We start from the raw sequence: 27,449 nt of genomic DNA, 5'->3' as shown, positions 1-27,449 counted from the left end.
ATCGCTACTGGTGACCTCTCTGATGGCTACATTCCTGGGGTTTGTGATCGACTCCTCCAAGACCATTCTGAGTAACCCAGTTCGAATGGTGACAAAAATTCAGCACGAGTTGCGGAAGACGCTGGCCAAAACTCATGTGTCATTGCGACAAATTGCCCAGCTGGTCGGACTTCTTTCTTCCTCTATCTAAGCAATTTATTTATTTATTGGGGCCCTTACATTACGGGCCCTACAGCGCCTGAAGGACGTAAATTTGCAGAGGGGTCCCACGTCTTTCCAAAGAGTCGCACTGTCCCCAGAAGCGAGGAATGAGATCTCATGGTGGCTGGCCTACATGGAGGCCTGGAATGGGAGGGCGATTTTCAGCTCTGCCCCAGACCTGATCATAGTCAGACGCCAGCAGATCAGGATGGGGTGCTCTATGTGGAGTTCTCCACTGGAGGCTTGTTGTCTCAGGAATGCAAGTTGCATATCAACTGTCTAGAGCTTCTTGCAGGCTCTTTCACAATTCATTTTTGGACCAGAGACAGAATCCACTCCTGCTTTCTGTTAAAGATGGACAATATATCGGCAGTCAGATATATCCACCATCTCGGGGGCACCTGGTCCAAGGCACTTTTTGGATTTGGTATCTTGTTTCTGGCTATATTGCATGGACAATCAGATCTGTTACTGCAGAGTACCTCCCGGGCCTGGAGAACCAGGTGGCCGATTGTCACTCATGCCAATTTCGTGACTCCAGCCTCTGGAAGCTTCACCCGAGGGTCTTTTCAATTCTTCAGCAGGACTGGGGTCCTTCCTCCATCAACCTGTTTGCATCCAAACTGGACCACCAACTTCTCTGGTTTATCAGTTGATGTCCAGACCCACAGGCTGGAGCCACGGACTCGTTTCTCCTAGGTTGGAGCCAGGAGAAGTGGTACGCTTTCCCCCCCATTTGCAGTGATCACTCGAGCCTTGGCCCTGGTCAGGCATCAGCAAGGGGAGGTGGTGAGGGCCGCACTTATTTGGAAATCTCAAGTTTGGTTTCTGATTCTTCAGGGACTTTCTTGGGATTTTCCAATCCGTTTTCCCAAATTTCCAACTCTCCTCCTTGATCCAGGTCAGAAGCCTCATCAAATGGTTCTGCACAAATCTTTGTCCCTGATGGCGTGGCAGATAACAGGGGTAGATGGTCGGTCTCGGGCCTTTCGAGAGAGGCTGAGGAACTCCTCTCTAAAACCTGGGCTGGCAGCAGGGTTAAGTGGTACAGATCGGCATGGACCAGATGGGCCAGTTGGTGTGTGCGACAGGGTCCCGATCCCATGGTCGCCGATGTAGTACAGGTTCTCACTTTCTTGGATTCCATGGCCTCGGATGGACTGGCTTACTGCTCCATAAACACTTTCCGCTCTGCCGTTTCGTCAAGCCATGTTCTGGTAAATGGTGCCTCAATGGGTGAACATGTTTTTGTTTGTCACCTCCTTCTAGGCATCTCCCTTCCACCAGAACCGCGATATTGCGCCCTTTGGGATGTCAATCGTGTCCTCTACCTATTTTTGTCCTGGCAGACCAGCACATTTCTGTTGCGGAAGGAACTCTCAGCCAAATTGGCCATGCTCTTTTGTCTGATTTCTTGCAGATGAATGTCTGATGTCCAGGCCTTGGACATAGACAATAGATCTTTTTCTCCTTCAGGGGTATCTTTCGCAGTCAGTTGCTGAACTAAATGTCACACCAGGACCACTCTTTCCTAGAGATGCTGAAGCTATGTGTGGTGCAGAGTTTAAAGCTTATTAAGCAATGTCCGAGGTGGTTCATCCTCCAGGGGAGCGCCTCCTCCTGACTGCTCCTCAGAAGCCACACAGGGCGGTCTCCTATGATTGCCCACTGGTTACGGTGGTTAATTCAGGAGGCCGGCATTGATCTGAAGATTTTTGGGGCACATTCGGCCAGGGCTGCAATGGCCTAAAAAACATTTGCCTTAGGCTCTCAGCTGGAGAAGATCATGAATGCAGCCGACTGGTCTTTGGACTCTTCAGTTACGAGGTTCTGTTTCAAGCCGGTGCTTGATATGGGCTACCTGGTGGCGAGCAAGCTTTGAACTAGCATAATCCTCACCTCCGGTTCTGACATAGAATGTAGAATTTCCTGGCTATCGCAACGGAAAGTTTCAGTTCTATTAAGGACGCTAAGGCGAGGATTATTCCCACCCAGAGTTTGACCTGTTCCTGCCCCGCGACTAGGAAGTACAATATTTTTGTTGTTGTTCTTGATGGAAAGTGTTGATCTTATTTTGATTTTGCTACTGTTTACAGTGTGCATTGTTAGGTGTGCTATATTTCAAGAGCTTCTCTAAACCAGTGGCTATGCAGTGTCGTATTTTGCTACCCTCTCTGTAAATTGCTGTTGGGAGGATGAATTGATCTTATTGCTCCTTTCTTTCTACCTGGGAATGTAGTCAAGTAAACAGGAGGCATAACTTCAGAAACTGTGTGTGACTGGCGTGATGGAAGGGGCAAGAGGTGTTTGGCTGAGTCATGGACTTGCCCCCTATTAGCTGTTGAACTGTTATTCCCAAGCGTTCTTGGGGATTGTAGGTTTTTTTTCTTAGAAATGGCTGCTGTTATTAAAATAAGAGAGTAAAGCACAATCCTCACCTCGTGGCTGAATAGAATTGAAACTTTCTGTTACGATAGCTACGAAATTTTTCATTCTCTTTATTTCCAATATGTACCCCTAATAAGTTTGGTTTGTACGTCATCGTCTATTTAGTTATTTTGTTGGCAAGACATTGCATGGATCTATTATACTGAGAGCTATATGTGTAGTATTAAACTATTTCATTTATACTTTTGCATTTGCATTTGGGTTAGGGAGAGGCTGTAAAAACATATTTTAGTGCGGTTTAACTTCATTGCACTTTAATGCGATTGTAGTCTTCTGAGAATGTGTGATGTTAGTGCTGAGCCAAGGAGCTCACAATTTATCTTCTTTTGAACCATCGAGGTTTATAGCACAGTTCCTCATCTATGCATAGTTGCTCTTCATACTTGTACAACGAAGCATATTTGGGCAATGTACACCAAATTCGCTAGAGGAGTGCTTATTTATAGTGGAATATATTTTGTTGTCCTCCTATAATTATTGATGCTTGATATCGTGAAAAACTGGGGATTTATATTTACTTGATTTTTCTGGAAGCATAAAGCTATTGAAAGAACTTATTCAGGAGCAGTCATGAATAGAGTTAAAATATCAACGGTTTCACTGGATGTTCTTGCATTTGTGAAAAATAATTAGTATCTGCAGCCAGGTTAATGGTCGAGGCTTTACTTTTAATAAATATTTTGCATTAGTGTTTAATTCTAAATGTCCCAAAGAGGTGCAATCCCATTTAAATTTCTAGTCGGTGGAGGCATGAAATGGATAGAGAAACGTTATTTACAGTGCTCTGAGACTGTCCGCAAGTGTCTTTCTTGCTAGGTCTTTTGTCGTTTTCGGGTATATCTGCTTTCAAGCATTGTTTGGAATTTGTTGCATACCTACAAAAATTGCAGGCTTGAGTGTGCATTTGCACTGTACATTTCACAGCACTCTAGGTGGTGAACAAGTCAAGTTAAATGTATTGATTAATTTAAATCATAATCCAGTACAACAATTGCACATCTCAGTGATAAAACCATTGGGTGTATAAAACACATGAAAGTAATAAATCCCTGCAGACTAATCTTTCTTGCTAACCATATTTATGATGAGCAGCCTTTTTCAAAATAAAACCAATTCTGAAATAGTGCTGATAGTGTACCTCAAATTTTAGCATTTCTCTGTTTGTTATACAAGAGAAGACTCCCCTGCCCATGACAGCCACCCCAAAAAAAACTCCACCTCAAGCACATCTTTACTTCCTGGTCCGCTACTTGCTCCCCATTACTTCCCCTATTACCATCTACTTCTTCGCTTCCCGTACCCTTCCTATTCCATATGTATATGTTTGACATTTAGTATTTGGCTGCTTGTTCCACTGAAATAACTGCCCCCCCCCCCCCCCCCCCAATACTCAGTATCTTAGATCTGTAAAGAAAAAAAAATGCGGCCATTTCATTCCCTGGGCACGTGTGTCATCATGCATTCATAGAGCATTACTTGGCTGTCAACAGAGTTGACAGCAACCACATCAACATGCTTTTTCCCCCATCACTTTTTTTTTTAAAGCTTTTGGCTGATGCTTCAGAGCATCAGCAGAAATCATTCGCCACGTCAATAGACCAATAAAGCAAGACTTCTTTTTTGGCTTTGCCTACCTTTTTTAAAATTGGCTTTCTACTTATGTCTCCGATGCCATAAGAGACTACGAAGTTGAGAATCACTGTGCTGATCAGCCTGGGTCAAGTGCATCATAATTTGAGTTTTCCTGCAAATCATTTTTAATTTCTAGATACTGCAGCTTGAACAAGGATCTTGGCATTGTAAAGGTAAACAAGGCAGAATTGCACGCAAAAGCAAGTTTCACTGTCTCTGTGAGGAGTGTAGTGAATTTTGTAGATCTGAATAGCTTTATGGACTGACCCGTGCATGCTTAATGATCTGACACACCATACATTTTGATATTTTATCCCCTTTTCTTTCCTATCAGATCCTTTCTTGCACTCCCCTCAATCCCCAGAGAAAGATGAGTCGTTTCCTGAATGTGCTTCGTAGCTGGCTGCTCATGGTATCCATCATCGCTGTGGGGAACACAGTACAGAGCTTCCGTGACCACAGCTTCCTCTCTGATAAACTCTATACTGGCAAACCAAATCTGGGTAAGGACAGTTTATGGGTCAGTGGGTAGACAACCCCTTTACAAGTTGTATGGGAGGGTATACAAGCAAATGGGGGTTTATGATCTTTGAATGAGTGGTATCCTGGTCAGAGGCATATGGGTGAGCTTGGCAGTACTTGGGTGAGTCAGATGGGCGCTATAGAGCCAAAGTGAATGTGGTCATGAAGGGTACATATTTTCCAGAAGAGTCCATTAGTCCCTCTTGAACAACACACTATTGTTATCCAACACATTCCCACCCCAGCCTTTTGTTAGTCCTCCACACTGGAGTGGTCCTTATACTTTTGTTAAATTATATTGCTGAATCTAGCTTTGTGTAGAAGAACAAGCCTCTTGCCTTTTTATACAATGATTTGAAATCAAAGTTTGATAACCTGCCCAAAGGAATTTTATTTTTGAGAATACATTGGGCTGTGCAAGTAGAAATAATTATAATCTGATGTTCTAATAATTTGTAGCATGGACGTTTGGTTGTATTTGCTACACATGTAAAATAACTATCCAACACTCCTGTGCAGAATAAATGCTTCTTATTTATTGGGTACTGCTTGTAGTTTGAGAGTGGGAGAAGGGAATTCTATTGTTCTCTAGTTACTATCTTCCCTGTTAGGCATACATTAGATTCCTGATGCAACAAATACTACAAGGGTCATTTGCACTCACAGGAATGTCTTCTTTCTGACAGTGAATGGCCTCCAAGCTCGCACCTTTGGGATCTGGACTCTTCTATCTTCGGTCATCCGCTGTGCGTGTGCCATCGACATCCGAAACAAGACGTATGTGAGGCTTGTCACTGGCATGCTTGGTGGGGCATCTAATGGAGGCATGGGTTGTCTGTTCTTAGGTGGGGAGCAACTTGTGTTACCGGGAACAACGCTTGCTGGTACAGGAGCGGAGGTGAACTGTCCTTCGTGATGGCATGGCATGATGGACATAACTGGGGAAAAGGGTGAATCTTGTCAGTTTTATGGAGGGTGAAGGGCATGTGACACTGCTCAAGATATCTCACTTTCGACAATGAAAAGTATGTGTTTGGATATGGACTTAATGGTTCCTTTGAATTTGATTTAAATCTGTCTCTCCCAAAGGTCAGTATCTACAAAGAATTAGAATTGCCTTTCAGTATCCGATTCAATAGGTTGCAGGGTTGTCCCATATGATGGATAATATGTTTCCCCTGTATGTGAGTAGATTATTCCAGAAGTACCAAACAGCACTTGAGTAAAGAGAAAAAATGGTCATTAAAATTCCCAAATCAATTTAGTAAAAGGAAAAAATTTGATGGTAATAGTACCAACATGGAAATAATTGGATAAATCGACCTGAAGTTATTTATTTTCTAATTTTCTGTATTTAAGTCAATGTAATTCTCGTAGTGTTACCCAAAGCGGACTACCGGAGAGTGCCTTTCCTTCCAGAAGCAAAGCACTGTTATCAGATCACCCTTCTGCTGATGCCTTCACGCAGGCCAGTCAAGAAGGTCAGAAAGTACTGGAGTTGAAGTCCAGCTCAAACTACCCACTTTTTTTTTTTTTTTAAAAGCTCCTCATAGCTCTTTCCAGCCTCAAGTGGTCCCTCCACCAATGTAAAGAGTTCCTTCAATTTAGTGACTCCTCGAGCCATAAACCTTCTAGTTGAGTGCACATACGACACCAACGTTTAGTAAGTGGGAAATGAGCTTGAAGCACCCACTTTCCATCTGAGCTCCTTCTTTGCCTTTTGGTTCCTGTGGAGATGGGAGGTCTGCACTGTGTCCAAACATGTTCCAAATCCCAGATGCCAGAACCCATTTTAAATATGGTGATACCGTTATCAGTGATGGATTGGTGACCCTTAGTCCTACATGTGTTTTCAGATTTTATCCATATTTATGATAAAAACTCTTTCCAGAGGTTATGCTTTGTTGATTTTGTCGAGGTGGCAGGAATGTGTTGCTCAAGCATTGAGCTGCAGGTACCTCCCCAGTTGGGTTTATTTATATGAAATGCTTCCTTTGGCATTTAAGCATGGAGCCGAATTAAACTGGTTTAGTTCCCTATTACCGCAGCCTCCAAAGAAACCAGCCTGATTCTTCACTTGATACTTCCATCCATTGCAGTATCTTGGACCTGCCCAATTGGACTTTTTGTCCCTTTTTTCAGCCAGGTGACTAGCTTCCCAAGCATTATTCTTAGCTGTGTATCGCTTAGCTGCGTTTCAAAACAATGCAACTTTGCATCATTAGTTGATAGATTTTTATATTCCTCCTTAATTCCCATCAATTGATATTGGCCCAGAGGATCAGGAGAATATACCGCACATCTTAAGTGTTCTTTTCTAATGTAAATGGTACAACGCCAAGCCCTTGAACAATATTAAAGGCCTCCCACTTAGTAATGTCAGAGTGGACAGCCCCACATTTTCTTGAAAGTATTGGGGGTACGTAGGCATTCTACATTTTGTTTTAATCCTTCCTTCATTTCCCATGCATTTAATTGCCGCATATGTTTAGCGCCTGTTTTCTCCTGCCTTGGGTCATAGACAATGGAAATTGATCACAGATTCTCCTATTTCACGTTCACGTTGCAGGGATAATTTTTGTTCACAAGAATCAAAGTATCTTGTGATCACCTTTTTTGAATTGCTAAGTTTGTATCTCCACTGTCCTACTAATTGACATGCATGGTGCATTAAACGGGTTTCCTGAAGGAGTACCACATTAAGTTAATGATTTTGATGCCACTGGGATGCCCTTCTCTAATCGTGTCGCTAAGATGCTTAACATTCCATGTCATGAGATTCCCCCTCTCTACTCTACCGTCAACCCCTCATTGCCCAGTTCTTATCTTTACTGCAACGATCTGCTCCAACCCATACCCTTAGACATGCAGGCACCCTCAATCACCACAAGTACAGACATCTAAAAAAGAATCTAAAGAACACACCCCACCCAACTGCACACCCCAGACCTCTACATACACTTTAATAAAAGTAAGTCCTAAACTCTCGCCTCTACAATCCAAGTGTGTGCAAACAAAAGAACAAACAAGATTATAGCATGTAGCAGTAGGTGACTAACTGAACGTTTAGAGGTGGGGAGTGGACTCTAGTTAGTGTCTGTCAACCCCTCCCCTGAGCTCAATCAATCAAAAACATTTGTAGAGCACGCTACTCACCCGTGAGGGTCTCAAGGTGCTGGGAGGGGGCGGGGGGGACTTCTGCTCAAATAACCAGGTCTTGAGGTGTTTCCTGAAGGTGAGATGGTCCTGGGTCAGTCGTAGGTGTGCGGGGAGGGAGTTCCATGTCTTCGCTGCCAGGTAGGAGAACGATCTTCCTCCGGTGGTGGTTCTGCGAATCCATGGGACGGTGGCGAGGGCGAGGCTGGTGGAGCGGAGCTGGCGGGTGGGGGTGTAGAACGAGAGGCGGTTGTTGAGGTATTCGGGGCCCATGTCGTGGAGTGCTTTGTATGCGTGGGTGAGGAGCCTGAACGTGATCCTCTTGCTGACTGGGAGCCAGTGCAGGTCTCTCAGGTGGGCGGATATGTGGCTGTGGCGACGGATGTAGAGGATGAGTCGTGCGGAGGCGTTCTGTACGCGCTGAAGGCGTTTCTGAAGTTTGGCTGTGGTTCCTGCGTATAGGGCGTTCCCGTAGTCCAGTCGGCTGGTGACGAGGGCCCGGGTGACCGTCTTTCTGATTTCGGTGGGGATCCACCGGAAGATCTTTCGGAGAATGCGCAGGGTGTTGAAACATGAGAACGAGACTGCGTTGACTTGCTTGGTCATCGTGAGGGAGGAGTTCAGGATGAATCCCAGGTTGCGTGCGTGGTCCGTGGGTGTCGGTGCGGTGCCCAGCGTCGTGGGCCACCAGGAGTCGTCCCAGGCGGATGGGGATTGTCCGAGGATGAGGACCTCAGTCTTGTCCGAGTTGAGCTTCAGACGGCTGTGCTTCATCCATTCTGCGACATCTTTCATTCCGTCCTGGAAGTTGGCTTTGGTGGTGAGTGGGTCTTTGGTGAGTGAGAGTATCAGTTGGGTGTCGTCAGCGTAGGAGATGATGTTGATGTTGTGTTTGCGTGCGATGGTGGCAAGGGGGCTCATGTAGATATTGAAGAGGGTTGGGGTGAGTGACGAGCCCTGGGGTACGCCGCAGATGATCTTGGTGGCCTCGGAGCGGAAGGGAGGGAGGTGGACTCTCTGGGTTCTGTCGGAGAGGAACGATGTGATCCAGTCTAGGGCCCTACAAGCTAAGCAAGCTCAGGACTCTTGAAATGGCTCTGTGCACCCGCCACTTCACCACTGTGTGGAAACCTCCTTGATCGATGCACCATGGACTCATAGATGATTGAGAAGCCACTCCAATCTGTGAGGAAACATGTGTCCTGCTGCTGATGCACACCGTATTAAGGGCACCCACCCTCGGCCCAACTAGGCCAAGAATTACTACCGTCCCATGCACAATCCTGAGTGTTACTTGTTCAGCCAGGAAATTATACCCAGCAGCATCCAAGGCAAGTTTTTTTTTTTTTTTTTTTATGTCCGAGTTTGCTAATGGTGCGTTTCTCCAGTGGGCCCAGAAATCTGAGCCACATGGGTAACCACCATTTACTGTCCCTCATTGAACCTCTTGCCAAAGATCTCTGGTTGCCCCTGCTGATTCGGATGTGCAACATCCTACTATCCACTCCAAGCCTCCCCCATTGCCTCTCATGTTTCTGCAGGCCTCTAATTTCTCAAGCCACCTCTGGTTCGGTGAAGTGAAGACACTCATCCCTGATCACTTTGTCTTGCAGGGCACAACGTTTATTTAAGGCAGCCTCTCCAAGTTCAAAGTTTTCTCTTTGCTCAGACTATTTCCTTGATATTTGAGCACTCTGAGTAAATTCCAAGATAATGCAAACTTGAAAACTGAGTTCTTGTGGCAGATGGTTCCAAATGTCCCAGAAACATGAAGTATAGCATCAGTCTCAATAGTTGGGTAGGAGGGTTAAAACTTGGGTAAGAGATGGGTGGAATCGCAGGTGAAGATCACGGCAGCAGTAATTGTTGATGCTCAAGTCTTTTGTTTTTAGAGCCCCTGCCCTGACTATTACTTTCAAAATATATGAACCCATCCTACCCCTAAATGTTTAGTAGTCTGTTGCACCAAGGTGTTTGTCCGCCTTCACCTGTGTCAATTTCCTGTTGACTTTCTTTATAACTCGCCCAGCCACTTTCTCAACCTGCTGACTCTTAATTTACTTTTTTTCTGTATTTGTGGCCCTTATTTTGTATGTCATGGATATTGTTGCTTGGAAGTGGCTCGTCCTTTGTGTTTTCTCTCGAACCGTTCCTTGGTCTAATCTGCCTACCTGATGTGCACTTACCTGTTCCTAATACCTTTAAGTCTTGAAGGAAACACTAACCTCCACTCTATCTGCATGTTTGTTTTCCTTTGAATGCAGTGTGTATTCGAGAAGTATGTGCCGTTGCCAGTTCGTTTTAAATAAGTGTTTATAGCTCCGGATAGAGCCAATGTTCCACAAGAAATTAACTTGATTGCTTAACTTGGTCCAGCCAGCCCGTTTCCATGCTTTCAAAGTGTTCCACATTCTTGCCCTTATCTTGGGTACACCCCCCACCCTGATCCACTTTATTCTGAACTGTCCTTTAGAATCATCTGCATGTGCTTCAATGTATCTTGGTGGATTTCATTTACTTATCTCTGTAGTGTAATTTACATCCTCTGCTTCAGCAACCTATTCTACATGCCTTGTCCAATTACTGCCACGTCTTCGACAGACCTGATGCATGACTCCTGCGCACCCATGTCCTTGATAAGCTTGTGGTGAAGGAATATTTATTTTACCACCTAGTGCTGCACATTCTCTTTTGCATCCTCCCCACTTCTATTTTATGCATATCAATTTTCTCCTGTTGTGACATTGATATCTCTTTCCTTATGACTGCATTATGAAAATACTTCACTCGGTTGATATATTTATGTATTATACACCAGGTGTAAAGAAGACGTAGCAGTTGCTGATGTTTGCTACTACTTTGCTATATAAAAGTTGGGTGACGCATACATTTAATTCCCTTACTACATTGGGGTTTATTAGGCACACATTTTAGGTCTTCGTTTTGCATAGTCAGCAGACATCCATAAAGACTAAATCAATCATGTAGTATCGCTAGAGGTAACTTATTTGCATTTGTTGTAATTTAAATTTGTATTCTCATTTTCCATCACGTTATATGACAAGCCTTTGTAGCCAATTCTTGTTTTTATATATTGTAGTTCAGATATACTTGTACAATAACTGCCACAAACATTGTAATGCTAGTTTTATCAGTGGAAGTTTGTCACTCATGTAACCGTGTCCCTTAATACTTCTTATTAACTCTGCTGTTTCTGCTGCTAAATTTAGATAAATCAGATCAGTGCTTTTCTTGTTTGCTCACAAACACTTTACGTGCAGGCATCTTGGTGCGAAATATGCAAGAAACACAAAAGGGAATAGATGGGACAAGCAGAAAAACTTTGTTGATGCTGCTTAAACAAAGAATAGGAAATGTCCTGAAGATCAAGCGCCGGACCAGCACAAGGGTGCAGTACCAGGAAAGATCTGTGCCTAAAGCAGGGAACTTAAAGCAGAAGGAGAATGCTAGACCTCCGGGTTCTGGCAGGAGCATAAGGAATCCAATGCGAATCAAAAACATGGGCCGGTCTGATAAATAGCATGGTGAGCTACGCAGACAGCCTTTAACTGGCCCTTCTGCTTCATCGGGAGCCAGTGTAGGCACTGACTAATACCAGGAGCATGGTCATATTTATAAGATAGTTTGGCGAAAATTCAACATAGATGAGCGGTTCTTAACACCTTGGACTGTTTATTAATCTTGAAGTCGGATTTGGCTTTCTAAAGTGTGTGTGTGTGTATGTATATATGTATATGTATGTATATATATATATATATATATATATATGTAACATTAAAATGTTTTAATGCTCTGTAAATGTAAAATTGGAATTTACAAATTAAGTTAGTATCTTTAGCTTGTTGTGGAAGCAGTACAAGTACAGCAAATAGTTTTGCAAAAGATCCAACCGTTCAATTAAAATGTGGATTTTTGTTTTTGTGTGAATAAAGTAAAATATTTCATTTGTTTGTTGTTTTTTTGTATCTGTATGTTTGTATATTGTGTTGAGGTTCAAACTGTAGAAATTGCTTAGACTGAGATCCCTGGTTCCAGTAGTAATTCACTGTGGGTCAGAAGTCCAAAGTTTAAGAAACTTTGTCCTAGATTGTGCTGTGTACTCCTCCATCTGACAAAGATCTTGCATGAGTTTATAAAATGGCACATCAGAGCACTCTGCTGCAGAACCCATGAAATTCAACAAAATAACATCTGATTCCATTTCAGCCGCATACTAAGGACGCAGGAGTGCTATTCGGGAACACTCATTCTTTTCCATATTTGGCCTTTTCAGGTAGGCCTGAACAGACTGCATTGCAGTAGTCCTGACATGAGAGAAAATGTGCCCATGGCAGAAGGATGTTTAGCGAGTGAAATGAAAAGCAAAATTTCCTCCGAAGTGTAAGCTGAAGGAAGGCAGAGGCACACACCTTTTTGCATTTGGTTGCTAAAGTAGAGTTTTGGATTAAAGATTACTACAATGTCTGATATTCGTTGTAGTAGTAACCAGTGTAGGAAGTGAGCCAAGTTGGGAGGGCACAAGTCCACTGTCCAAGTGATAAGATCTTTCCCTCCACTCCCATCATCCCATTATCTGTTCTCAATAAGAAAGATGTACGGAAAAAAAAGTAATTCAAATCTGAATACCAAGTCAAAAAGCCTTAAATTGACCAATATAGCTAGTCCTTGCAGAGTCTGTAGAGCTGAGTGTTTCAAATGTTTTATAATCTTCGCCGCACTTTACAAAGTACCTTAAACTATTTCTTCCAGCACAGTTATCCGGATTTAGTCTCCCAACATTTCTGGGGTGATTTTAAAAATGTCGGCCCCCACTTTAAGATAGTATTCACTTAGTTTGCCTTGAGTATTTGTCTATGGTTCATGTGTTAGCACAGAGTAATGCATCCTAGTAGTTTTGACCCCTCTTCTAGTTCAGTCAAAACTGAACCCCTCGTGTTATGTAGCCTGATTTCACTATTAGTCTAAACGCCTCTTGTAGGCATTGGGACTCCCTAAGAATTTTAAACTTCCGGTACTGCAGACATGATTAGGCTCAGTAGCAGTCTTGACCCATTGTGTAAATCTGCTGTAGCTCCGATGCCTGCTAATTTTGTCTGGTTGCATGAAGGGACAGATCCGAGGCAGCCAGTGATGCTGACTGCTTGCTCCAGCCTCTTGATTTCTTGCTGGTTGCATCTGAGATGTATCATGGTAGTCCCGCTGGTGGGGTGGAGAGGTCTATGTTAAGCCCATAACTCTGGTTTTCGGGAATCTGGGAGGGGGTGAAGAGAAACTCATTCATTCACGATACCCACCAACATCATCCTGCAGCACATCAGTTGAATGTGGTTTTCTACCTGGTTGGTGGGGAAATGCAAGGTGAGGCCAAGCAGTGTTGTGCTACAGTGGGGAAGCTTGAGACCAAAAGGCAGAGAAGCATAGGGTGATTCATCTACCCAATAAGATGCCCCATCTGAAGCAACAGAGGCAGTACTTATTTATGTGAGAGCAGTGTACATGTATCAAGTGGAGGATGGTGAAGCATGTGACTGGTTATGGCATTAGGTGTGCTGGAGGTTTGAGGCTGGTGGTGAGAATGGTGTGTACAGTGGTGCTATGGTCTCTACACCTTGCTCTTCTCTTTTCTCAGTCGCCTGTCTCCTGCGTAACAGCTTCCTGCCCCCTTAACATCTGTCCGTTGTAATCCAAGACCACTTCAGTCTTTTACTGCCTGTAGCTCACTTTTTAGTGACTTTTAGAAAGCTGCTCCATCAAATATTAGATCTACCTCAGGATTTCCCACAACTTGAGGACTGTATAATGTGAAACCAACTGGGCTAAACACATTGCTATACCAGGTAACTGCAATGAGGTTACACTGAGATTGTTATAAAGAGGAAGAGGTTCAGATGCTTTGTTGTTGTGACATTGCCTGCTTTAATGCATTTAGTACAGCTAGAAGCGGCTTCCTGGTCTCTGGAAATTCCCTGTTGCTTCCCCGCTGACCCACTCCTTAACTCCCTCTCAGCACTGCTTCCTTTGTGAAGGCTCACTGATCTCTATTATGGTGCCCATCTCAGTGGAAAGCTGGGAAGCTCATACAGGGTCAGATAAAAGCAGATGTCAATTCCAACATGCATCTTACTTCATGGCCACATGGTACCTGCCATTCAGCCCCCCTACTAACCTCCCAGTTGACTATTAATGAGCTATGAAAAGCTGGTTGGTTTTCAGCTACACAACACCAGTGAAATTGTTTAGAGGATGGGACGGTACTCTCAAATAGTGTGACAGTTGGACTTTGATCAGGGCAACCTAAAAGTGTACATTACTGCAAAAACTCAAGTCCTAAAAAGAAGTGAACCATTTGAGTTCAAAATAAATGTGCAAGGAGACGCTGTATGGTATGGACATTTCATACCACAGATACTTTAAGTTGCTAGCATGGGTTTCTCATCATAGGTGCCCACTCCCAAGTGCTGTGGGGGAAGCCTGTTGATGCCAGGGCATGCTGTATTGTCATTACCACACTTGCAGATCAAACTCTGGGTACACATAAACGAGGCTTGCCAGTAAATGGCCTTCACACTAAGACTACATATAACAGAAATAGGAGTGTTTTCAAGAAAAGAAGACCAATATAGAATCACTCCTAAGCCCTTACTAGCGAAAAGTATCAAACCTGACCTTCATCCTTTCTGTCTGGCCTCTTTCTCCTTTCATTGCATGGTTTAAATCCCCAATAATTGTACATATATATATATATATATATATATATATATATATATATATATATATATATATATATACCTCACATCACAGACTTTGAGGTTTTCCCTCTTTTGTCTGGATGAGGTTCCAGTTAAATTTACCCCAAAGCAGAAACATTTTCTGCACCTTCCTTTTAACTGCTGACAAACGTTGCCTTCTTCTCTCCCACTAATACCACCTCAAGCTTTTTAGCTCTACTTGCACTGGCCTGCCAACCTAAGAAGGCCCCTTAAAAAATATATGTGTAAATGTCACCGAAGTCTGAGCCTATTCATCCCAACCAGCTATATACGATCCCTCCTGTAATCACGCTGTAGAGTGTAAAGAAGCTCTCGGAACCTAGAAATGATTAAAGCAAAACCTATTTTGCATACCCATTTTAGTACAACCTTAGAAACATAGGTAAAGTAATGTAACCAGTTCTTTGTTGTCTACACTAGCACCCTTTTTGAAGTTGTTTTTTCCTCTGTAAGTGCTGTGATGTATCCCAAAAGGCATGAAGCACCTTTTGGATTACATGTGTTTTGAACTGAAGCTCTTACCCCTTCAAACTAACCTGTCTTGACATGCAGTAATGGCTCTCTGTTCCTATCTGTTTGACTTTGAAAACCTCTTACTATGGCCTATAATTTCCCCCTACCCCACCCCAAATCGGAATTTCTTGCACATTTGGGATCTTTTACCATGTCTCGTTCCCCAGCATGTTTATTTGAGAGAGAGAATGTAATGAGATCAGACTCCTTTGCACACAAACCTATCAAAAGCAGTGGCTGTCCTGGCACCAGTACATATCAGGAGGCTAAATCTTGATTTGCACCCTCCTAACAAATTCACCTTTACAAGGGCTTGCACACCTTTGAGTTGCAGTGGCATAAATCTAGGTACTAAGGAATATGCAGTCCATGAGAGTCTTATGATTGGATATTGCAGAAGAGTGAAATTGGCAAGCTTTATTTTACCATACCTAGTTTTTCACAATATCTAGTGAACCCCAGGTCACAGTTTTTGGTAAAATTTCCAGGATACAATTAATGGGTGAACACTTGTTGACAAGCTCCTTACACGGAAGTGAGGATTGTGACCGAGAGATACGAGTGACTTGTTGAAATATCGACTCCCAAATTTGTGCTACTCATGGACTTTGAGGGATTGTGCATATTTGTAAAGCAGTGATATTGATAATGTGATAGCGTACAGGTTGGAATTACCACCGTAAGCCAAGTACGACATTCTAACATATGAGCCCTGAAGAAGTCGCGGGACTTGACACCCAAATAGCGACAAAACACTTGTTGCCTGAGACTGGTGTATTTGCTAAAGAAGAAGAATAAAAGAAATTGATACTTCAGTCGACTCTGACCTATGATATACTATGTGAAAGACATTAAGCATGTGCTGGGGAATTGGATGTCTTAACTGGGTGATCCAGGCCACATAATAGGGAGATGGGTGGTTCTTCCTTCCTGATGAGCACCGCTAGATACTGAATAATAGGATACGGTGTACTTTCCCTAGGGGCGCCACTACCCTGACACTATTCCACCCCATAATCAGGGGTTGCTGAAGAACACTGCTTTTCTGTACTTTGGTCTCTGGGTTTGCTTCCGGGTACAAGGACTGCCTAAAACTGAATTTTAGCTTCAGAAGATGAAGGACATTAACAAAACCGTGGTATAATCCCCACTCACACTTCCAGTGCCTAAGTTTTGTATGACTGAAGACCCTCGCCGTTTTGCATTTAACCTGGCACATTATATTTTAGGCCTGTTTTCAGTAAAGCGTATGGGAATGACTTTAAAAGTAGGTAGACCAGGTTCTGGGAACTGTTACTTAATTGGTGAGAGACTAAGCTGGTGAACCCTACAGAGCCCTCGCCCAGTCTTCCTCGGAACATTGCTGGACTTGCAAAAGAATACCAGGTGGCTCACTTGTTATCTGTGATTTGACTGAAGGATATGAGGATGTTGGACCCACTTCAACGTGAAATCCAAGGACCAAAACAACTCCAAGTATCATAAGGCTGATCCCACTGAGTGGCACCAGCAACATAAAACAGCTTAAGAGGACATTTGTGTGTACAATCCCAGCTGCCCAGTGGTGAATAGACTGGACTTGACTTTGATGTTGCACTCTACCTGACTCACTGAGTGTCTGCAAGTGCTCCCCTTGAGGCTATGGAGGGCTCTGGAAGTGTAGCCTGTTGGTTGTTTGGTCACCAAATGAAGTTTGGGAACTTTTTCAAACATTTGCTCCAGAGCTTCAAGGGGACTGACTACGAAAAGTATCCGACCAGTAGTCGGATTGAATGTTATGTTTGCTTCATGTGGAGAAGAGAGTCTTTCATATGAAAAAAATTACAAGTCCCATGTCCTATTGGGACTTGAAAACTTTCTTGAACTTCTCAACTTCCAGTCCCTAGCGGGCCAATCTAATTGGTGCATCTGTCATGCGATTCATCGTTGTCTGCCTCAAATCGAGCCTAGGTTCCAAGACCATTGCACACCACTGGCGCTTTGCTCTATTTGGCACTATTTTCACTTCACTCTTTAAAATCTTATCACCAGGTCCCGGTATTGGATTTTTGTCATTTTGTTAATTACATTTTACTCTACATTTTATAAAAGTTGGAATGGGATTTTAATTATGTTATGTTTAACTGTTTTGGTACTTGTAAATGCTATACACAATATTGTTAAGTTAAGGTTGTCTGCTCTGTGCCATAGCTACCGTGGGGTGGGGTGAGGCTCCAGTTTAAATTATTTAAACCTTTAACTAGACCTAACAAGATGGTAACAGCAATTAATATTTCTCTTTTCACTGAAGACATAGTTCTGCTCTATGAAATAATGAATTTATTCAAAGCGCAGCATCTTATTCAATATAAATTACAATGTAGAATATTTCCTTGCCATAAATGAGTCTTCGATCACTTCATGGTAATGCTGACATTAGTTCAACTACTAGCACCACAACTGCATCCTCAATGTAATACTAATTAGTTTTTCCCAGCAGTGTTAATAGTACTAGCAGACATACAGGGCCTGATCCAAGTAGCAGTAGTACTGGCACCCCTTCTGACTACTATTGTTAATGTTTCTTTTGGTACCATTACACTATGTCCTATTATTTATTGAAATGTAGCAGGTAATAGTATTGGTACAACTACTAGTACTACTTTTATGAATGTTTATTACTGTTGATCCTGCTACGAGCAGTATTGACAGAGATGCTTCTACTGTTGCAAGTAATCAAACTACTAATCTGTTTACTTTTGAGTATTACATGTAGGGCTAAAGTGTGCATATATAGTAGCATTGGTGGCACTACTACATTTACTTCTACCAATCATACAACAACCTTTCAACAAGTGCCACTCAGACTCCTCTTACACTCATGAAATGTTATGTTGACGTGTTCACTTTTCTCCACAAGGTACCTAAAATTTAACTTGAATAAGCAACTTAATACACAGTTTGCTTTATGAAGTTGACTTAATGAATTTGAGATTACAAAATGCACAGTTTTATCTAATTATACGTCACTTGCTTCTCCCGAGTTAGCTTTCTCTCTTTCACTTGATCTAATGCATTGAGAGAAATCTCTGCTTTTTCGCTTTAGGTCTAGTACTGTATGGTGGCTATTGTGCTTTATCAGGTCGTATACCCTCGTGGGGAGCCCTGTCCTTGTGATGTTACTTCAGAGCAGTCTTACTTGTATTATGTTTTTAGGGCTCGGCCAAGCGTACACTGAGCAGCAGTGTCACGCAGCCTTGAACCCGCCTTCTCTTCCATTGGCTAGCTTAATAAATGAAGGATAGCCATTGGAAGAGATGTGTGTCACTCACTTCTGTCCCCGGCTCGAGCAGATTCGTGGGCGTTTCTTGCTTTTTTTAAACTCCGCCCCTTTTTTCGTTATTCCGAGGTGGGCTTTTACTTTTTTATTTATTTTTTTTGGCGGCGTTTTTGTTTTGCCATTTCCCCCGACCGCCGCCGGAAGAAGTCGTCCTCAGGTGAGTGCTTGCTGTCCCTTCTCCCTCGTTTAGTTGTGCTGCCCCCCCGCGCGTTCGTTGTGCTTGCTGTCCCTTCTCCCTCGTTTGGTTGTGCTTGCTGTCCCTTCTCCCTCGTTTGGTTGTGCTTTAAATGTACCCGCTCCTATCCTGGCCCGACTCTTTGAGATGATAAGCAGTTGTTAGCTTAGCATTAAGTTACAGATTTACAGGGTTTGCTTTACTCTCATAAATATTTGAATAGTGATATAGTACAAACGAGGATAATCTGTGCAGCAGAGATGGTGCTTCAAAAATAACTATGTACGCAGGAGGAAAGATTATTTTAATGAGAAAAAGCCTACTGTGTAGGAAGTAATTTGCTTCTTTGCATTGAGTATAATGTGAATGGAGGGTTCCACATGCATTAAGAGAACAGTTTTACAGACCGTACTATTTTGATAAATAGATATCTGATTTGTGGCAGAAAATGTCTCTGTGCTGTCGCTGCTTTTGTTTGTTGCTGTTACCTCATGCCCTGCCACTGTGAGTACTGTCTAATTGACACGCGGTTAAAACCAGTGTATTTTGTGTTTGGTTTTTGCATTGTTTCTGTCATGTTTCCATGGAGTTTGCATTTACACGGACTCCTCTTCTTCCGCATTGCTTCGTTCGCTCCATGCTGGTGATTCTCAGTTTAGAGTTGGAATTCCCTCGGGCTAAGTGTTGCCGAACAGATAGCATGAAGTCTTGCTTTGCTTTCCACGTGCGGTCCGACAACTTTAAATGGGCTTAGACTTGGAGCCAGCCCATTGCTTACCTCTGGTTGGCTTTATTGGCACTCTTGTTTACTTGCTACTGTGTGCGCGTGGGTGGCGCTGTCTGTCTGTCTGTCTGCGCGTGGGTGGCGCTGTCTGTCTGTGTGCACGTGGGTGGCGCTGTCTGTGTGCGCATGGGTGGCTCTGTCTGTGTGCGCGTGGGTGGCTCTGTGTGCGCGTGGGTGGCTCTGTGTGCGCGTGGGTGGCTCTGTGTGCGCGTGGGTGGCTCTGTGTGTGCGCGTGGGTGGCTCTGTCTGTGTGCGCGTGGGTGGCTCTGTCTGTGTGCGCGTGGGTGGCTCGTGGCTCTGTCTGTGTGCGCGTGGGTGGCTCTGTCTGTATGCGCGTGGGTGGCTCTGTCTGTGTGCGCGTGGGTGGCTCTGTCTGTGTGCGCGTGGGTGGCTCTGTCTGTGTGCGCGTGGGTGGCTCTGTCTGTGTGCGCGTGGGTGGCTCTGTCTGTGTGCGCGTGGGTGGCTCTGTCTGTGTGCGCGTGGGTGGCTCTGTCTGTGGGTGGCTCGTGGCTCTGTCTGTGTGCGCGTGGGTGGCTCTGTCTGTGTGCGCGTGGGTGGCTCTGTCTGTGTGCGCGTGGGTGGCTCTGTCTGTGTGCGCGTGGGTGGCTCTGTCTGTGTGCGCGTGGGTGGCTCTGTCTGTGTGCGCGTGGGTGGCTCTGTCTGTGTGCGCGTGGGTGGCTCTGTCTGTGTGCGCGTGGGTGGCTCTGTCTGTGTGCGCGTGGGTGGCTCTGTCTGTGTGCGCGTGGGTGGCTCGTGGCTCTGTCTGTGTGCGCGTGGGTGGCTCTGTCTGTGTGTGCGTGGGTGGCTCTGTCTGTGTGCGCGTGGGTGGCTCTGTCTGTGTGCGCGTGAGGGTGGCTCTGTCTGTGTGCGCGTGGGTGGCTCTGTCTGTGTGCGCGTGGGTGGCTCTGTCTGTCTGTGTGCGCGTGGGTGGTTCTGTCTGTGTGTGCGTGGGTGGCTCTGTGTGTGCGTGGGTGGCTCTGTGTGTGCGTGGGTGGCTCTGTCTGTGTGTGCGTGGGTGGCTCTGTCTGTGTAGGTGGCTCTGTCTGTGTAGGTGGCTCTGTCTGTGTAGGTGGCTCTGTGTGGGTGGCTCTGTGTGTGTGGGTGGCTCTATGTGAATGACTGTCTGTGTGTGCGTGGGTGGCTCTGTCTGTCTGTGTGCGCGTGGGTGGTTCTGTCTCTGTGTGCGCGTGGGTGGTTCTGTCTCTGTGTGCGCGTGTGTGGTTCTGTCTGTGTGTGAGTGGGTGGCTCTGTCTGTGTGTGCGTGGGTGGCTCTGTCTGTGTGTGCGTGGGTGGCTCTGTCTGTGTAGGTGGCTCTGTGTGGGTGGCTCTGTGTGTGTGGGTGGCTCTATGTGAATGACTCTGTGTGGGCGGTTCTGTATGTGTGTGTGGGTGGCTTTGTGTGGGTGGCTCTGTGTGGGTGCAAATGCAATAGGTCTCGCATTTGCGAGCGATTAAGCTATTGGCATTGTAAATGACAATGTCATTTATTTATGTTTTCAAAACAAAAACATAAATAAAAATAATGTCATTAGCAATGCCAATGGCTCTAACTTTAACAATGCCGAGACCATTACATTGTAAATGCTTGTTTTGTGTTTATTTTAACCATGCACGTAAGCACTTTCTAAAATCGCTGGCTAAAAACCCTAGGTTATCGCAGGAGTAAAGAAGCTCTGTACCACCTGCAATTCTTGAACGCCCTGAACATGTTCTTTCCTGAAAGATACCATTAGAACTAGGAGAACCATGGAGGGTTAAAATCTCTCCGATGGGATGGAGCGTATTCTTCAATTTAGATGTACTTTTTTTGCGTAGCTTCAAATTATTTATTGTTGTATAAATTGGAATTTGCATGAACTTATTTCAATGATTTGTATATGTTTCGATTGCATTAGCATTCTAGGCGTTTATTTTTACTGATTGTTGTTAGTTGATGATTGAGTTACGCAGTATTTTATTATTCCAACTGTGGAATTTGAACAAATTTGGATTGTATTTGTGATGTTGTTTTTTATGGCCCGATTGGCCGAATAAAGATCTTTTGATGATGATGAATTCGAACTTAACGAGCTGACTCACTACTGAAAATCGGGCTCTTGACCCCTCTGCCTGAACCCTTCTTACAATGCACCAGTATATTCTGTCCTCCAAGGATTAGCACTGTCACAATACACCTGTGGCTCCCTGTTTCTAGCACTCTGCAAACACAGCCTGAACCTGTTGTTGCATAGTTTGAAATATATTCATAATGGCAGTCGATGTGGAATAGTGGCTCGAGTTTGAGACTTTAGAACATATGGATTCTGGTTTAAATCCCTGCTTCAGCTCCACATCCTGTGATTCTGGGCAAATCACTTGATCTCATGGCGCCTAAAAAGATTGTAAAAAAGTGTGTAATTTAAACTGGTTTTGTTGTACAGTGTCGAATGCCCTTGGATCGGGTTAGTGCTATATATAATAAACAACAAAATAAAGAAAATATTTGCATTTGAATGATAACCATCTTCCTCATCTCTCTCCTCCCCCTCGAATATTCTCTGTTGACTCTGTTCCTTGTCATTTCCCCTCTTTGGTTGACACTCTATCATTACTCCTCCATCCCTTGTTGTTTCCCTAACCCTCCCACGCATCTTGCACCTTCTGGCGCTATCCTTACACTCTCCATTTTGTGGCCTCTCTAAATCTGTTTTTTTGGCCACTTTTTCTCCTTCATTTGTCTTTTTTTTCCCCACAACTGTGCAGGCTGTACCACATCACCCTCTGGTCCTTCGTCTTGGCAGTAGCTCATTTCCTCTCGGAGGTCTTCATCTATAAAACAGCCCCTATGACAATCGGTGTCCTGGCCCCCTTGATGGTTGGAAGTAAGTTCCCCAAGCACGAAAGAGTGTATTTTCTGTCTTGCTCAGAAATACCACAAGGAAATAATCCATTATAGGAAGGGTTGCATGGCAAAAATAAATTACTCTTATGGAGATTGAGATTCTTATATTTTTGCGTTCCCTCCTTTACAACTTGATTGGGGAACTATGAAGTTTCTATGTGCATATCCCCTATCCTGTGCAGGCACTAGGCTCCTTTGTCTAGCCATTGCCATCAAGTGTTGCGCCAGTCTCCCTGTTGTCAAAGCCAGAAAAGGAGGCAATGATTTATATACTATGTTAAAGGAAGGGTTTTTGGAAAAATAGAGGAATACTAAGAGAAACTTAATTGCCTGAGGTACGTATTTTGTGTCTTACTTCCTGCTCTGTCCTTCCCAGCTTAGTTCGGACAAACTTCGTAGATCATTTGGGAGGTTGAGACTATATGTCAGAATCCGGTTATAAGTGAAAAGAGTTTGTGAAGTCTCCTGGCTGCCTGAAGGTTCCCCTTTCTTGGAAACCTTCAAAGGAATGTCTGCTACTTGTGGAGATGCCCACTTGGCTTCCTAGGACCTTCCTGTTAAAGGCCACAATTGTGCCCAAAGTTTCTCTGGTTCAAGAATTCACCAAATTTCCCAGACTTAGAGATAATGCTGGCTGTGTTGTAGATTGTGTGTTACCGGGGTTAAACCACAATGCAGGACAATAAACCTGGTTTCGTGAAAGGTAGTCCATTCCGAGTAACATTTGATAGCCCTCACCGCATAAGCTTATCGCGAATCCCTTCATTAGAATGTGTAGCCTAGGCTGTAAGATTGGAGGGAATATTTCCTAGTTTAAATACAATTCTGCTGTTCACATAGAAATAAAGACAGTATTGGTATAAACCCTACTAAAATATTAGTTGTAAGGTTACATGAACGAGTTTGCATTACGTTAATCCGCTTGGATAAAGTCAAGCACAGCTTGGAAGCCTGTTCTGAAAGGGCGCAGGTCTCAAGAAGTCATAGCTTGTACATTCTCAGAACAAGGTTACAATCCTACTGGACGGAGATGTAGAGCAGACCTTAATGTCTTCTGACAACTTTTATCAATACGTTTTGAAACACTAAATTAAGAGAAGCTGAAATATGGGAAATCTACGTTTCCAGGAGTTAATGTACCTGCCAGAAACGGAAGAACAGGAGGGAGGACCTCTTCAACTGATACTATAGGAGGCTGAAGTGTTATTCTGTGAAGCCCAGTTACAGAACATGAGCTGTTTAACATTGTTCTGGCAGTGCACATGATTTTGTTTTTAATTTTTTCAGTTTTTTGCCATATCTAATAGACTAACAGCGTCTAAAACAAGCTGTCAAGTTTTGAATCTGAATGGGAGGATCTAGAATTAGTACCTGATTCTGCAATAAGAGGAGGGAATTTGGGGGATCCCCAAAAAATTTCTGAGGAAAGATATGAAAACCAGACCCTGCAATGCTGGAGTGATTGGGATTAGTACGGTAGTGGGTAGATTCCAGGAAAGGAAAAATGAACTACAGTTCCTATATTGTTAATCTGAAGATGGGAACTACCAGAATGCAGGAAGTAATCTACTCTAGAAGCCTCTGAACCACCCTGCAGCCCGTAGTATATTTTTTATTGGGGAATGATCCACAGTATCCTTTATGGCAAATCCCTCTTTGGAGGACGAACCACTCTTGCACTGTGGCAGCCAGGAAAGCAGTGATAAACTGGAGCCTTTGTGAGTAACTGGTTGTATTTCCCCACCCATAGAAATCTGTACCTTCTTTGATGATCAAGACCTAAAGATCTTGGATAGCAGTGCCACTTGAATGATAGGAGGAGGAACCCGCTTAACCTATAAGGGATATTTGCTCCTTCAGACCAGAGAAGAACCCCCTCACGCCCATCTCCCAACAAGTACTCATTCTAACTTTATTTTTGTATTTAATAAATAACACTACCTTATTGGTAGAGGATGTTTCCAGACAAAGTGTGTTTCTTTGACTGTCCACAAAGTCTTTGCAAGCTAGACACACTTTGCTGGTTATGCTCCTGTAATCGCAAATTAAGAGAACATTGTCTGAATTTGCTTTATACTTATTCTTCACTCGTTCTTTCCTGCAGGTTTTTCAGTCTTGGGGATGCTGATTGGCTTCCAGTATCTGGAGGTGCTACAAGAGCAGCCTGTCTCGCGCAACAAGAAGACAAACTAAGTTAATTTACCACTTACCGTAAACCACTGTTCTTCCTGTTGACTGTGTCTAGAAGAACACCTCTCCCATTTGAGTCTGCTCTTCTTTCCTCTGATGGTGCACCTATTATCCACTCTCCTCCATTCGATATAGAATGTTTCTATTTCTCTGTACCACAAGTCCTCTGCTATCATCTGTGAGACCGTTTCTATCTCCCCTGATAGCAGTCCTCTGTCTGGTGTCCGGGTCTGGTGGCTTAGTAGACTAATGCATCCACTGTAGGGGCATGTGTTCGACCTCATGGTCACATGTTCAAATCCCGGCAGGTCCACTCAGCCTTTCATCCATTTGAGGTCGATAAAAATGATTACCATTGAGTTGGGTTACCATAAACATCTGTTATTCAATGCCAAAATACCCTTGGGTGAACGTGCGCTTTATAAGTGCTCATGTTATGTTCTCTGACACATGTTCTCCTTTTCTTGACAGAGCTGGTCTCTCCTGTATAAAACAAATTAAATGAAAACTACCTGTCCTCTGATAGTTCCTCAGCTCAACCTAAACCCATGCTTTTAGTCCACAATGCTCCTCTCACACTTCCTTTTTTTCACTGCTCACCTAGCCTTTATTCATTCAACATAACCCTTATTTTCCATAGTAAACTAGCTTTCCTTTTTTATTCTTCTTATGAGCTCCTTGCAAAATTAGCCCTTTCAAAAGCTTCTCTTTGTTACTTTAAAATAGTTCTTCACACGTGCCTCTAACACAGCAGACCTGATAATGTCTACAGAGCTTGAAGACATTTTGGTCCAGCTTCTATGTTAATGTGATTTATTCACTGAACTGAGAAGTTGTTACCTTAATCGTATTTAATTATTGGTATTCCCTCAGAATTCCTAAATTGTAGCATATCTGCACATGGTCTCAATCCTGGAACCCAGCATTAAAATTTGTATTTTCCAAATATAAATTAATTTGAGCAAAAAGAACATGCCTTTAGGAGACCTCACCATAGATCTAGGAGTTTAAATTGGAATAATTAAAACACTGTCTTAAACTGAAAAAAAGAGGAATCTGTGTATCTAGACCAAGGCTGTTACTGGAGAACGCTTCTCTAGCGAGTAGCTCGTGAGCAACTGGTTGCTCTCAAGCTACTTGTAATTAGCCCTCAATTGCGCAGCCCATCCTACTAAATTAGAAGCTTTTGCTTGGTTACTTTAATGTATGTATCCCAAAATTAATAAGGTGCTGCTTGATTCTTCAATCGTGCATCATTGGGGAGAATTATTACTTATATTATTACATTTGTATCAGCGGCATTGTAGCTATGGCGGTCATGTATTAACCATAAATAGACATTCCAAAGTTATAAACCCTTTTCACATTACTGCTGACAACCCTGCATGATGCAGCAAAGTAATCGCTGTTGGTAATCGTGCTTGGGGTGGCAACTAATGTAATCTTGTCTGACGTGGTCACTGGACCACACTAATAATATTAGTTGCTCTGGATTATTTTCATCTAACATAAATAGCTCTTATTACAGAAAAGGTCGAAGACCCCTGTATCAGAGTGAACACTTCCTGACGAGCTTTCCTGAAGATAAGTGTGCCAGCATTCCTTGCAGAGCCACACAGTTTGTTTTTCCTACACATACAGTCTAGCATTCATGTTGTCGAGGCAGGTCTGTTTTTAAAGAATTCAGAGAGAATGTTGAAAACAAAGATTTACTGTTGCTGAGCTCCTTCCTTCCTTTTTTTTTTTTATTTCTTTTACCTTCAGAATATACTTTAACAATTGGCTAATAATATACCATTAGTGACTGCAGACTTGGTCAGTAACAATTCATTGACTTTCACTTCACTTGATGGGCCCCTATGAAACACAGTCAGGCTCCCAAGTTCAGTATTGCTACTAGTACAGGACTTTTTTCACACTGTTACCTCGGGCCTCTATCTTAATAAAACTGTTACCCCAGTGCTCATTGTCAGAGCTCCAAACGAGTTGTGGTAGAGATTCCAGAATTGACCACTACCAGCACCACAGGCTCCATTCTGAGAGGCTCAGTTGGCTGACTCAATACCACCATTCCAGGGACTGTGATATTGCTTTTCTTCTGAAGTTCTGCCTATTGACCACACTGTGCCATTGTGAGTTTTGATTTATTGATGCCGGTACAATTTTAACTGTGAGTGTAAATAGTTCTTGCCATAGACATAATACCTCACTGTGCTGTCCATTGTGCAGTTCCTTGGCGTAAGGTGCACAACTACCCAGCTCAGACTTTCTCCAAGTTCTGAGAAAGTGTCATAGATGGAAAGACTCCACAGTTACAGCCACTCTTCTTTGCGCTGGGGAGGGAAATGTGTGTTCCTGATTGAAATATGTTAGTGTTTTTGATGGCAATATGTTTGTGTTTTGTAATAAATTATGTATAAAGCTTAGTTTGGTGGTGTTTTTCTGTCTGGGATCTGTGCTGCAACAACGTGTTAGCCTTTACATGTCTATAACTGCTTAGTCTGAAATGTAGGTGTCTTTTAAGGTGAACGGGCAGTAGCTTTCTGACTTTAATATAGTTTTTTTTTAGGCATTATAAATGACAAATCTTCGGCAGACTTTTTGCTTCTGCTTCATTAAGTAATTATCCCTATTTTTAACTGATTGCTCATTGAAGTGGTTACCCAAGGTCCAGGAAATTAATGCTCAATCAAATATTAGGTGGTGTGTGATGGGATCACCAGAGGCATAGAGATGCACCATTTCAAAGTTAAACATATTGTATTAGTATTCAAAATATTCACCTAAAATAGATAAAGCTTAATATTTAAAAAAAAATCCAAAGCCCACAGTTTATG

The 27,449-nt window shown here is 43.4% G+C and overlaps 1 protein-coding gene across 3 annotated transcripts in view; it reads left to right on the top strand.

The window, feature by feature from the left end:
- ERG28 (ergosterol biosynthesis 28 homolog) overlaps positions 1 to 27,038 on the top strand; it is a 55,619-nt gene extending 28,581 nt beyond the window's left edge. For all 3 annotated transcript variants that reach the window (XM_078659934.1, XM_078659935.1, XM_078659933.1), the window contains exons 2-5: positions 4,616 to 4,784; positions 5,490 to 5,580; positions 22,284 to 22,402; positions 24,527 to 27,038. In XM_078659934.1, coding sequence (XP_078516060.1) covers positions 4,652 to 4,784; positions 5,490 to 5,580; positions 22,284 to 22,402; positions 24,527 to 24,615 — 432 coding nt within the window. In that variant the 5' untranslated portion in view covers positions 4,616 to 4,651 and the 3' untranslated portion in view covers positions 24,616 to 27,038. The remainder of the gene's footprint in view (positions 1 to 4,615; positions 4,785 to 5,489; positions 5,581 to 22,283; positions 22,403 to 24,526) is intronic.
- The last annotated feature ends 411 nt before the right edge of the window (positions 27,039 to 27,449 follow it).

The sequence above is a fragment of the Lissotriton helveticus genome, chromosome 9 (genome assembly GCF_964261635.1).
Source record: "Lissotriton helveticus chromosome 9, aLisHel1.1, whole genome shotgun sequence".
NCBI classification, from domain to species: Eukaryota; Metazoa; Chordata; class Amphibia; order Caudata; family Salamandridae; genus Lissotriton; species Lissotriton helveticus.
Note: the sequence above shows the minus strand (reverse complement) of the source record. Positions and strands in the feature narration are given on the sequence as shown.